Source organism: Triticum urartu, chromosome 6A, assembly GCF_056163025.1.
Source record: "Triticum urartu cultivar PI428250 chromosome 6A, HENAU_Tu73, whole genome shotgun sequence".
Taxonomy (NCBI): Eukaryota; Viridiplantae; Streptophyta; class Magnoliopsida; order Poales; family Poaceae; genus Triticum; species Triticum urartu.
The window spans coordinates 32,583,152-32,595,133 of record NC_141878.1 but is presented as its reverse complement, the minus strand read 5'-3'; the positions used below and the strand labels follow the sequence as shown (position 1 = coordinate 32,595,133).

The window sequence follows — 11,982 nt, the reverse complement described above, 5'->3', positions numbered from 1 at the left end:
AGACAAGGCATATCAAGCGTCGCTTCAACTCCATTCGTGAAAATGTTCAAGATGGAGACATAGAGATTTGTAAAGTACATACGGACCTGAATGTAGCGGATCCGTTGACTAAACCTCTCCCTAGAGCAAAACATGATCAACACCAGAAATCCATGGGTGTTCGATTCATCACAATGTAACTAGATTATTGACTCTAGTGCAAGTGGGAGACTGTTGGAAATATGCCCTAGAGGCAATAATAAAAGCATTATTATTATATTTCCTTGTTCATGATAATTGTCTTTATTCATGCTATAATTGTGTTATCTGGAAATCGTAATACATGTGTGAATAACAGACACCAACATGTCCCTAGTAAGCCTCTAGTTGACTAGCTCGTTGATCAACAGATAGTCATGGTTTCCTGACTATGGACATTGGATGTCATTGATAACGAGATCACATCATTAGGAGAATGATGTGATGGACAAGACCCAATCCTAAACATAGCACAAGATCGTATAGTTCGTTTGCTAGAGTTTTGTAATGTCAAAGTATCTTTTCCTTAGACCATGAGATCGTGTAACTCCCGGATACCGTAGGAGTGCTTTGGGTATACCAAACGTCACAACGTAACTGGGTGACTATAAAGGTAGACTACGGGTATCTCCGAAAGTGTCTGTTGGGTTGACATGGATCAAGACTGGGATTTGTCACTCCGTATGACGGAGAGGTATCACTGGGCCCACTCGGTAATGCATCATCATAATGAGCTCAAAGTGACCAAGTGTCTGGTCACGGGATCATGCATTACGGTACGAGTAAAGTGACTTGCCGGTAACGAGATTGAACGAGGTATTGGGATACCGATGATCGAATCTCGGGCAAGTAACATATCGATTGACAAAGGGAATTGCATACGGGGTTGATTGAATCCTCGACATCGTGGTTCATCCGATGAGATCATCGTGGAGCATGTGGGAGCCAACATGGGTATCCAGATCCCGCTGTTGGTTATTGACCGGAGAGTCGTCTCGGTCATGTCTGCTTGTCTCCCGAACCCGTAGGGTCTACACACTTAAGGTTCAGTGACGCTAGGGTTGTGAAGATATGTATATGCAGTAACCCGAATATTGTTTGGAGTCCCGGATGAGATCCCGGACGTCACGAGGAGTTCCGGAATGGTCCGGAGGTAAAGAATTATATATAGGAAGTGCTGTTTCGGCCATCGGGACAAGTTTCGGGGTCACCGGTATTGTACCGGGACCACCGGAAGGGTCCCGGGGGTCCACCGGGTGGGGTCACCTATCCCGGGGGGCCCCATGGGCTGAAGTGGGAGGGAACCCAGCCCAAAGTGGGCTGGGGCGCCACCCCCCAAGGGCCCATGCGCCTAGGGTTGGGGGGGAACCCTAAAGGGGGCGCCCCCTTGCTTGGGGGGCAAGCCCCCCACCCTTGGCCGCCCCCCCCCCCCTAGTAGATTCCATCTACTAGGGCCGGCGCCCCCCCCCATGGCACCCCTATATATAGTGGGGGAGAGGAGGGACTTCATACCCAGCCCCTGGCGCCTCCCTCTCTCCATGTTACGTCTCTCTCTCGTAGTATAGGCGAAGCCCTGCTACTGTGACGCCCTGCATCCACCACCACGCCGTCGTGCTGCTGGATCTTCATCAACCTCTCCTCCCCCCTTGCTGGATCAAGAAGGAGGAGACGTCTCCCGTCTCGTACGTGTGTTGAACGCGGAGGTGCCGTCCGTTCGGCGCTTGGTCATCGGTGATTTGAATCACGTCGTGTTCGACTACATCATCACCGTTCATTGAACGCTTCCGCACGCGATCTACAAAGGTATGTAGATGCATCTGATGTCTCGTTGCTAGATGAACTCCTAGATGGATCTTGGTGAAACGAGTAGGAAAATTTTTGTTTTCTGCAACGTTCCCCAACAACTAGATCCATCCATAACTGCTACATGCAGTTTTGCAGAAAAACGCCCGCCCCAGCAATGTTGTTCTGGACATGACCCCCTGACGCATACAAGTATTACAGCTAGCTACCCCATCACGTGTGGGGCTTCGGCACATGTCCCCACCTATTTGTGTTGATTGCGTCCCTTGTAAATTTAAGTAGAACAAACAGTAAAATACATTAGCTAAAATCATTGCCCAGATAAATGACGAAACCACAACCAAAACCATTGCCCAGTTGAAGAACTCATGCACCTCACATAGCACATTTCCAGCAATTGAAACAATTTCCTAGAATATATTTAAGTAAAGCAAAACTCATGCATCTGATTCAGTCACTTAAATAATGCCCACACTCCAATACACGGTTACAAAATAGATGCATCATTAACAGTGATGGCAAATCTACACCTTTATACATCAATCATTGAACACATAGCTCCAGTACACTAGCTAACAACTTGCAGATGCCCGGCCCCAACAGATAATACCTCCAGTACACTAGCTAACAACTTGAAGAAGTTCGGCGCCAATAGCTAATAGCTCCATTACACTAGCCAAGAACATAATAATGTAATACTATTAGTCCTAAAAACTTGCAGAGGTCGGTAGGGCCACCAAGAAATCTGAAACAAAAAAATTAATTGGTCAAGCAGTAGGAAAAATTGCAAGAATTTATACCTAATTTTTTAAGTCAATTTTTAATCCTAATGTATGAACATAGATACATCAGTGCATGTGTATTTATTAGGAAGCAAAATTTTAGAAATATTCTCAAACTAAGTCCAGAGGAATGTACCGCCATCATGTTTGCTGCACTTCCTTGTTCTTGTTCTTGTCTTTCTGTCTTCGCTTTCCACCCTTATCCTTATATCCCTTTAGTCCTTTTATTCTACCTCATGATGTGCATAAGCTTCATAGAAATCCTTGGCTGCGTTCAAATCTGTAAAAGTCATCCCTATGGCTGGCCTGATGTCATCATCACACTCCGGAGTACAAGATGAGCCATGAAATGTGGATGAAAAGCACAATGGTTTAACATGCTGGAATACAAGAAATTATAAGCATGCACATATTAGTTAGACAAGTACTTACACAGAAAGGTGCACTATACATTTTTTGTTGTGTGGCAAATACAATTTCCGGGCTTGGTCTAGTGTGGATGGCTTATTCTGCATCAGACTGGGAGTTGCAAATAGCCAAAGGTGGTGCCTTGCTCACTTCACTGTGGCATTCCATAATTACTCCACAAAGAGAAGAAATACAGTTTGTAAGTCGAAAGCACACTCTCATAGGAGCCAGCCAATATGTGCCTTCCAGAATAACATAGAATAAAATAAACTGCTAGAAAGAACATTCAAGTGTTAGCAGTACCTAATCTCAGCTCACTTCACCGATCAATTGCAATATAAATTAAAACTGACAGCTAAAATCATTTCTACAATTTTTCTATGCTCAACCAGTTTCAACTCCTTTCTTATGCCCATCATACTACACACAAGTCTACAAGAAGTAAGGCTGAAGTTTTAGAACCTGTAGTATTCTCAAAACCGTGGGGTTTTTTTGTGTGTCTAGAAAAGAGGTCCCGGCCCATTTTTTCTAAACCAAATGAGACGAAATTGTTTATGTCCCTATCCATGACCAGACAAGAATAGATGTGATCTCTACCTTTGATTTCTCCTCATTCTGTTATATGGTAAATTAGTTGTAATATATCTCTTGCTTATTAGCCATTTTGGGTTGCTTAAGTTGTGCTCTCGGATCCATTTTCTTCCAGCTGTCGTCACAATTACTTTTGATCTAGTTGATTGGTGAACCTTGATCAATCATGTACCTCCAGGTTAGATTAATTAAGCAATTTCATGCCAGTTGTGCTGGTCAAAACCATGGTAAAACAACATCCAAACACCTCGATATTTTTGGTAAAACTGAGGAAAACTACAATTTCAAGAACATTTAGTATTTCTTGCCTAGGCATTGGAATACTGCGGTTTTGGATTACCAGAGTTTTGTAAAAATTGTGCTGCCAAACTAAGCCTGATAGTTTCCTTCATTTAACAACTATATAGTAACAAATATGCCTAGAACCACCAATATGGTAAACAGTATTGTCAAATTAGCATGATGGGGTCTCCATGTTGCTGCATTAATATAAAACTTACTTACCCAATGCATTAGTCTTTACCAACTTCTTGAAGACCAAAATCTGGACAATAGAGTTAGGGGCAATCAGCAGTTCCAGCCAAGATACTACTACCTCATTCCCTCCCCTACTCTATTTGCTTTGCTTTGCATACCTATCCCAACTAGAAGTGCTAATCTTGGAGGAGACAACCAGAACCCACGACCTTGTCATCTCTTTTGCTTTGCAAACCTAGCCCAACCGATAGATAAAAACACTAGTTGAGCTACGATAAGAAGAACGTGGCAAAACATAACAGAGAAAATGAACAATGTAATAGAAAGGTCCATACCTTCAGACCTAGATCCAGTACCAATCCGATGGGGAATGCCCAGAGGACGATTGGCTCGCTGGGCCAGCTGTCGGAGAGGAGAGAAGGCCGAGGAAGAATTAGTCGCGCCAGTCGCCGGCCCTGCGCGGAACGAGGGCGTTGTGCTGGGTTGGCGCGGTGGGCCAGCCGCCGGAGAGGAGAGAGGGAATTAGCTGCGGCCGCCGGCCGCTGGTGTCATCTCCTAACCCTAGTTGTTGATGGGGAAAAATTGAATCGGGGTAGCTCCAAGGGGAAAGGCACGGGATGGCTCATCTTCCATCGGGGATGTTGAAGATTACGGGGGTTCTTTTGCGATTCCTCCATATTTTCATCTCACAACGTACACTCCTTATCCAACGGCACGGGATCAAGTTTCCATACTTCCACTGAATATATGGTTTCCATCAGATATGTACTCTAATTTATATTGGGTATGACTATGATTGGATCTCTTTTACCATGAATTACAATGTCTAGTCAGACCTTAATCTTTAGAGGTGCTCTGCATTTATGTTTTGCGGTCTCAGAAAGGGCTAGCGAGATACCATCTTGTTATATCATATTATGATTGTTTTGAGAAAGTGTTGTCATCCGAGATTTATTATTATGACTTGCTAGTTGATTATGCTATTGATATGGGTAATTGTGAGACATGAGAATTATTGCAAATGTGGTTAGTTATGATTTATGCTGAAAACTTGAATGCTGGCTTGACATAGTTACAACAACAAGAGCAAACAGAGTTTGTAAAAGTTTTTCTTTCTTTATTTCAGTTTGTCAACTGAATTGCTTGAGGACAAACAAGGGTTTAAACTTGGGGGAGTTGATACGTCTCCGTCGCATCTACTTTTCCAAACACTTTTGCGCTTGTTTTGGACTCTAACTTGTATGATTTGAATGGAACTAACCCGGACTGACGCTGTTTTCAGCAGAATTGCCATGGTGTTGTTTTATGTGCAGAAAACAAATATTCTCGGAATTACCTGAAACTCCACGGAACATGTTAGAAAAAATAATAAAAAATCCTCGCCAAAGATGAAGACCAGGGGGCCCACACCCTTCTCACGAGGGTGGGGGGCGCCCCCCCTAGGGTGCGCCCCCCTAGCTCGTGGGCCCCCTCGATGCCCTCCGACGCCAACTCCAACTCTATATATTTGCTTTCAGAGAGAAAAAAATAAGAGAGAAGAAATCATCGCGTTTTACGATACGGAGCCGCCGCCAAGCCCTAAAACCTCTCGGGAGGGCCGATCTGGAGTCCGTTCGGGGCTCCAGAGAGGGGGATTCGTCGCCGTCGTCATCATCAACCATCCTACATCACCAATTTCATGATGCTCACCGCCGTGCGTGAATAATTCCATCGTAGGCTTGCTGGACGGTGATGGGTTGGATGAGATTTATCATGTAATCGAGTTAGTTTTGTTAGGGTTTGATCCCTAGTATCCATTATGTTCTGAGATTGATATTGCTATGACTTTGCTATGCTTAATGCTTATCACTAGGGCCCGAGTGTCATGATTTCAGATCTGAACCTATTATGTTTTCATGAATATATGTGAGTTCTTGATCCTATCTTGCAAGTCTATAGTAACCTACTATGTGTTATAATCCGGCAACCCCGAAGTGACAATAATCAGGACCACTCCCGGTGATGACCATAGTTTGAGGAGTTCATGTATTCACTATGTGCTAATGCTTTGTTTCGGTTCTTTATTAAAAGGAGGCTTTAATATCACTAAGTTTCCAATAGGACCCCGCTGTCACAGGAGGGTAGGACAAAAGATGTCATGCAAGTTCTTTTCCATAAGCACGTATGACGATATACAGAATACATGCCTACAATACATCAATGAATTGGAGCTAGTTCTGTGTCACCCTATGTTATGACTGTTACATGATGAACCGCATCCGGCATAATTATCCATCACTGATCCGGTGCCTACGAGTTTTCCATATACTGGTTCTCGCTTATTTACTTTTCCGTTGCTACTGTTACAATCACTATAAAATACCAAAAACATTACTTTTGCTGTCTTTACTTTTGTTGCCGCTACCACCACTATCATATTATTTTGCTACTAAACACTTTGCTGCAGATACTAAGTTTCCAGGTGTGGTTGAATTGATAACTCAGCTGCTAATACTTGAGAATATTCTTTGTCTCCCCTTGTGTCGAATCAATAAATTTGGGTTGAATACTCTACCCTCGAAAGCTGTTGTGATCCCTTATACTTGTGGGTTATCATCGAGCCGCAGTCACCGTAAATAGCCTCCACTATCATGCCACATCGATCCGGCCTAGCGGGCCTCACCTCACCCTGCTATCTTTACTAAACCGCCAATACGGCCACAAGTTGTCGTGCCTCGTCAATTCGTCGGCTCACCGCGGCCCTGTGCTAAATCGCCGGTGCCTCTCCATCGCCGCGGTGGCTCAAACTGCTGTCCATGTTTGAAGGCCCTGTGCTATTTTTTAGTAGTAGCGTTCTTTTTTACCCGCGCTACTACTAAGCTCATGTGTATAGGCATTTCCCTAGTAGTGGAAGGCGGCGACGGTGTCGCGGACGCAGAGGGGAGGAGCAACATGGAAGAAAGGCCACCGCCTCTGTCGTCAGAGCTCAGGCGGCGGTGGCTACAATAACACGGAAGAGGCGATCCCGAGGAACAGGGCGAGTAGAGGAGCGACCTAAACCAATGTCAATAACCGATTGGGCAACCACGGTTTGAGCCTGTAGGACTATAGCTAGGCAAACGGGCCGAGCCAACCAGACCGGTCGGCGAGCACGCTGGCATGACCTGCCATGGCCATGCACAACACGGGCTAAACGGGCCGTGCCTTGACCTGTAGGCTAGGCACGCGGGTTATATATATGCACACACACACGTAAAAAACAGTCCAATATGCCTAAAAATCAGCTCAACGGGCTGAAAATGTAAAATACATTTTCTTTCCAACAGTCTGAAAATGTGCAACCCATCGTGCTAAACGGGCCAATGTGCCAGCCCGTTTACTAAATAGGCTGTGCCTGGGCCTGAAGGTGCAGCACGTGGGTCGGCACGGCACAGCCCGCTTACTAAACGTGCCTCCATGGGCCGGGCCGGGCCTGGCACGATTAGCATGGGCCGTCTTGGGCCGGCCCGTTTGGCCAGGTCTGTGTAGGACACACCCAACTGTTAAAAAAATAATGAAAAAAAAACGATCTCAGATTTACTCTCGATCCCGCACACTGCTCGCTCTCATCTTTCCCCTCTCCCTCGTCTTCTCCTGTAAGTCGCCGCCGCCGCCGTTCCCGCCGCCAGGCCTAGCCGCCCCCGTCGCCGGCCGGAATCTCTCCCCCGCCAGCAGATCCGGCCGTCCCAGGCTGACTCCCGCCGGATCCCGTCCTCGGCGCCGCCGGTCGCGCGGGGTGGGAGGAGCTGCGACACCATGGCTTAGAGGAGCTAGCCCGACGCCCGAGAGACCATCCCGAGCCAGGAGAAGCACCAGGACGACCGCTCTTCTTCCCCGTCCCGACCAAGGTGAGCTCCTCCCCTGCTCTTCTTCTCCATGGTTTGGTTCATCTTGTTTTTTACTGTGAATGCACACTGCATTATTTATTTAATTTTTTACTTTTTTACTTAGGTCTAGTTCTGTGTGTGTGCAAATTGCTATATGTGTGCAATTTTATTTCGTAGGTTATTGGAGACTGATGTATGTATGGAAATGCACTGCCATGAGTGCTTATGTGTGCACAGTTTTCAGAAAATGTACATCTTTGGCTATGCAGAAAATGTACTGCCATATTTGTGCAATTTATTTTCAGAAGTCCGTGCTATATGTGTGCAAGTACTTCAATATTGTTCACATATCACATGAGTTTGGACATTCCGACACGGTCCAGTGTGCATCTGGTTAAGTTGGACGTAGGGTCAGACCCTAGGTCGGACTGTCCAACTTGGCAGATTTCGGCAAGCTTTGCTTCTTGATGATGGTCCCTGCTTCCCCTCCCAGTCCCTTCTTCTCTTTGCTTGATTCCTTTACGCCTGAGAATTCCCAAAGTTCCGGGATGAGGTAGTAGCCATGTCTCACATGCAAGTATAGGGGGCTCATAGAGGAACCAAGTCACCTCGGTTTCAATAGCATGCCCACGAGCTCTTGTCAACGGCCCACTTGGAATTTGTGGGGTTCATGGTGATCCATGGGATGCTTCGCACCACAGTGGCTCCTACATCATTGACTCCTGTGTGCTTCCTAGCTTCTAGCTTTCTATTTTCCGTCCTGTTCACCATGTCCGTTGCTCTTTCATGTTTATCATGTCATGCGAGTCCGTCAAACCTTTATTGTCATGTCAACCTTCTTTCTTGTCCTGATCCTTTTGTGTACAATTTGGCCCTTCTGGTTATGATATTCTTCTAGAGGATTTCAGTGGCCTCCTTTTGCATTCTTGTTGATCTATGCCCATTCTCTTGTCGCCGAGCTTCTTCTGCCGCTGGTTTCTTGTGCTATGATTTTTGCGACATGCTTCTTCTAGCCCACCTTGGCTTTACTCAACAGGTTTTTGAAGACTCCATGCTACAACTGACACTATAGAGACACTGATTTTGGATTTCACTATTTGTTAGTGTTATATTCTTCAAATGCAAGGAGTATTAATTGGTGGTCTAGGTTTCTTTACGTATTCGTATCAGTCTAGTTTTCCTTGCTTGTAATCCAAGTCCCTTGTAATATATATATTCCCCCTTGGGCTATACAATAGAGATAGGTTGCTCATCTAACAATGCTAACTTATTTCTATGTTTTAACCATACTATATGCTTTGATCCGTTGCAGATAAACATATAATCTTAATGGGGCATGATCATATCACTCATATAGAGGTAAGTTGGTCAGTCTCAAGTATTATATGTCTCTATAATCACTTTATCCTGACATTTCTTGTTCTTACTTTTTTGGGGGTACAGAAGCTCACGGCGGATGGTTCTGTTGCTGGTATGTTCTCTGCTGCAGTTTTCTAGAAGCATGTGATTTTCCACGCATAATTCTTCATATCAAATAGAGAAGAAGTGTGTTTATTTTTGCGTTTCTTTATTTCTTCTTGTGTATTGAATCCACATAGTCACTCGTTATGCAAGTTTCCATTTTGTGGAGATGATTCTCAGCCTCAAGGTACTGATGAAGTTAATTACACACAGAGGATTCCAAGTTGCATTATTTTTTTGGACGCTGCTTTGGTGCCGTAACTGCACCTGCAGTTGGGTCACTGACATGTGGGCCAGCTATCTGTTAGGACCACATGTCAGTGACCTAACTGCAGGTGCAGTTACGGCACTGAAGCTCAGTCCTATTTTTTTGTATGTTGTTCTTTATATGGATGTACCTTGTATTCCTTACGTGTTTCCTTTTTTGTAAAATAGACAGGAAATGTTGCCAGGAACCTGGCTGCGATGAAATTGTCAGTGGAAGGATAATGTACTGCAATAGTCACACTAGAGGGCATTCATCCCAACAGCTTGGTTACCTCCAGAGTTCACAGAAAACCTCAGATTTATACATGCCCCCTGTTAAAGGCAGACAGTGTACTGAACCCAGTGCCAGTGCAGAGCAAGATGTAAGTATCAAGTATGAGGGGAATGATCAAGGCAAACTCAATGATAGATCTGGGAATACTCAGGGAAACACTGGGCAACTAGTCTTGGGTGGCCCTGACACGCTTTGCAAGCACGACAACTGCAAAAAGCAGGCCCAGAGTAACACACTGTACTGCAAGCTACATAGTGGTGGTAGCAAGGGTTGCCTAGTACGGGACTGTGTGAAAGCCGCACATGGTGGCACACCTCTATGCATCGGCCATGGAGGAGGGAAGCGTTGCATCGTTGCTGGATGTCCAAACGCTGCATGTGGGCAGGGCCGTAGCGAGCACTGTGTGAGGCATGGTGGCGGCAAGAGATGCAAGTTCGAAGGGTGCGTGAAGGGCGCACAAGGGAACACAGACTTCTGCATCAGGCACGGCGGGGGAAGGCGGTGCAAATCCGAAGGATGCACAAAGAGCGCACAAGGACGCACGGATTTCTGCATCAAGCATGGTGGCGGCACCCGGTGCCAGTTCCAAGGATGCAACTCCAGCGCAAAATGGGGGACGGATCACTGCTCCATGCATCGGAAGAGTTTGCTGGGCGAGACGCCTGAAGCGCTGCCACTTCCTTCCGCCAAGCGTCGCGGGGCCAAGAAGCCCAAAAAGGAAGTAAAGCCGCCGCTTCTGGCCTCCCAGCTGACCGTCACCACTGCTGCGTCTACTGCTGGGAGCAGCACGCCGCAAGCAAAGGGTATTCTTCACATGCCTTCAAACCGTGAGTTGTCGCACAAGATCGTGATGGCGGCCGGGCAAGCCGCCATGGCTCCTGCCCAGGTTTTACCACTGTCCACGAAACCTCCAGCGCCGTCGGGGACGGAGAAGGAAGCGGCGACGAGCAGCACAACGCTGAATCTTTAGAAAACATCCATGGTGCAGGTGATTGCTTGCATCATGCAGGCTGTCAATCTCTGATTACTGTTTCGGACCGAAAACATCCATGGCTTTAGGAGACGGAGACTCGTCCATGGTAAAAGTTGTTGCTGCCGGCTTGACGTCGATTTTTCTGTTTGGTCTCTTTTCCGTCTAACATGTCAAATCTCTATATTCTGTAATGGCGTGTGGTTGGTGCGTGGTTGTGTGGGAACTGCTCGTCGGACTATATGAGGTTGTGGACGATTGGCTAGAAATCTGCATCATCCTGCAATGACGTGCTTTCGAATGAACCTGCTGAGGAGGGAGGTCTTTCTCCGTGCTTCACTGTCGTTGCCGAGTGCTGACCACGGGGCTATCTTAGTCCGTGAACTGGGCTATGTCCACGGACATATCTGGACATTGTATGACCATGTCTGCTTTTCACTCTCATTTGTCTGTGCACGTAGTCGTGTTCTCCAAATTGTCTGCTCACGTGCACATAATTACTATGGCATCCAAATTGTCCGGTCATGTGGAACATATAATTACTATGGCGAAAAAAGAAGATGTTGTCCGGTCACGTGTGTATAATTACTATGGCATCCAAATTGTGCATATAATTACTATGGCATACAAATTGTCTGGTCATGTGCATATAATTACTATGTCACGTGGAAGACGTGGAAGATATTGCTCGGTCACGGGAAGTGCTATTATGAGCTCGGGCTCATATATGCTCCTTTATCTCCTACGTCCACTAGCGCCAAGATTCCCACCACGTATATGCCTATGTATTCAAAGTAGTATATGCAATTCTTTTGCAGACCATGGCCTACCCACCAACCAGACTTAATGTGACGGCCGCCGTCTCATGCTTGACGTCTCAGACGGTGCTCAGATGACACGCACAGACGGAAACATTGTCCAAACCCACTCATTTATTTGCAGCCACCAATCCATCAACCCACTTTCCTCTGCAAGATTCATTCGCCTCGTCCCCTCCCATTATTATTTCTTCCTCAATTGCGCATGGAGTTTCTCCTCTGTCATGACCAGTAAAAGTATTATTTATTAAAAAAAATCCAATTTTAT

At 46.0% G+C, this 11,982-nt stretch overlaps 1 protein-coding gene across 2 annotated transcripts; it reads left to right on the top strand.

Moving 5' to 3' along the window:
- Positions 1 to 7,624: 7,624 nt before the first annotated feature.
- Positions 7,625 to 11,201, top strand: LOC125513355 (uncharacterized). 2 transcript variants are annotated; one of them, XM_048678451.2, is made up of 4 exons: positions 7,627 to 7,945; positions 9,237 to 9,283; positions 9,368 to 9,395; positions 9,821 to 11,201. In XM_048678451.2, exons 2-4 carry the CDS (start codon positions 9,254 to 9,256, stop codon positions 10,894 to 10,896), a joined length of 1,134 nt encoding a protein of 377 aa, XP_048534408.1. In that variant the 5' UTR covers positions 7,627 to 7,945; positions 9,237 to 9,253; the 3' UTR covers positions 10,897 to 11,201. The 2 variants fall into 2 exon arrangements, with proteins under 2 accessions (XP_087385524.1, XP_048534408.1); XM_087529398.1 differs by having other exon boundaries at positions 7,625 to 7,945; positions 9,237 to 9,395.
- Positions 11,202 to 11,982: the final 781 nt, after the last annotated feature.

Coding starts and splice junctions, on each gene's coding strand:
- LOC125513355 (XM_087529398.1), top strand. CDS start 9,254: ATGGGGCATGATCATATCACTCATATAGAGGTAAGTTGGTCAGTCTCA. Junction 9,396..9,820: donor GGCGGATGGTTCTGTTGCTG/GTATGTTCTCTG, acceptor TTTGTAAAATAG/ACAGGAAATGTTGCCAGGAA.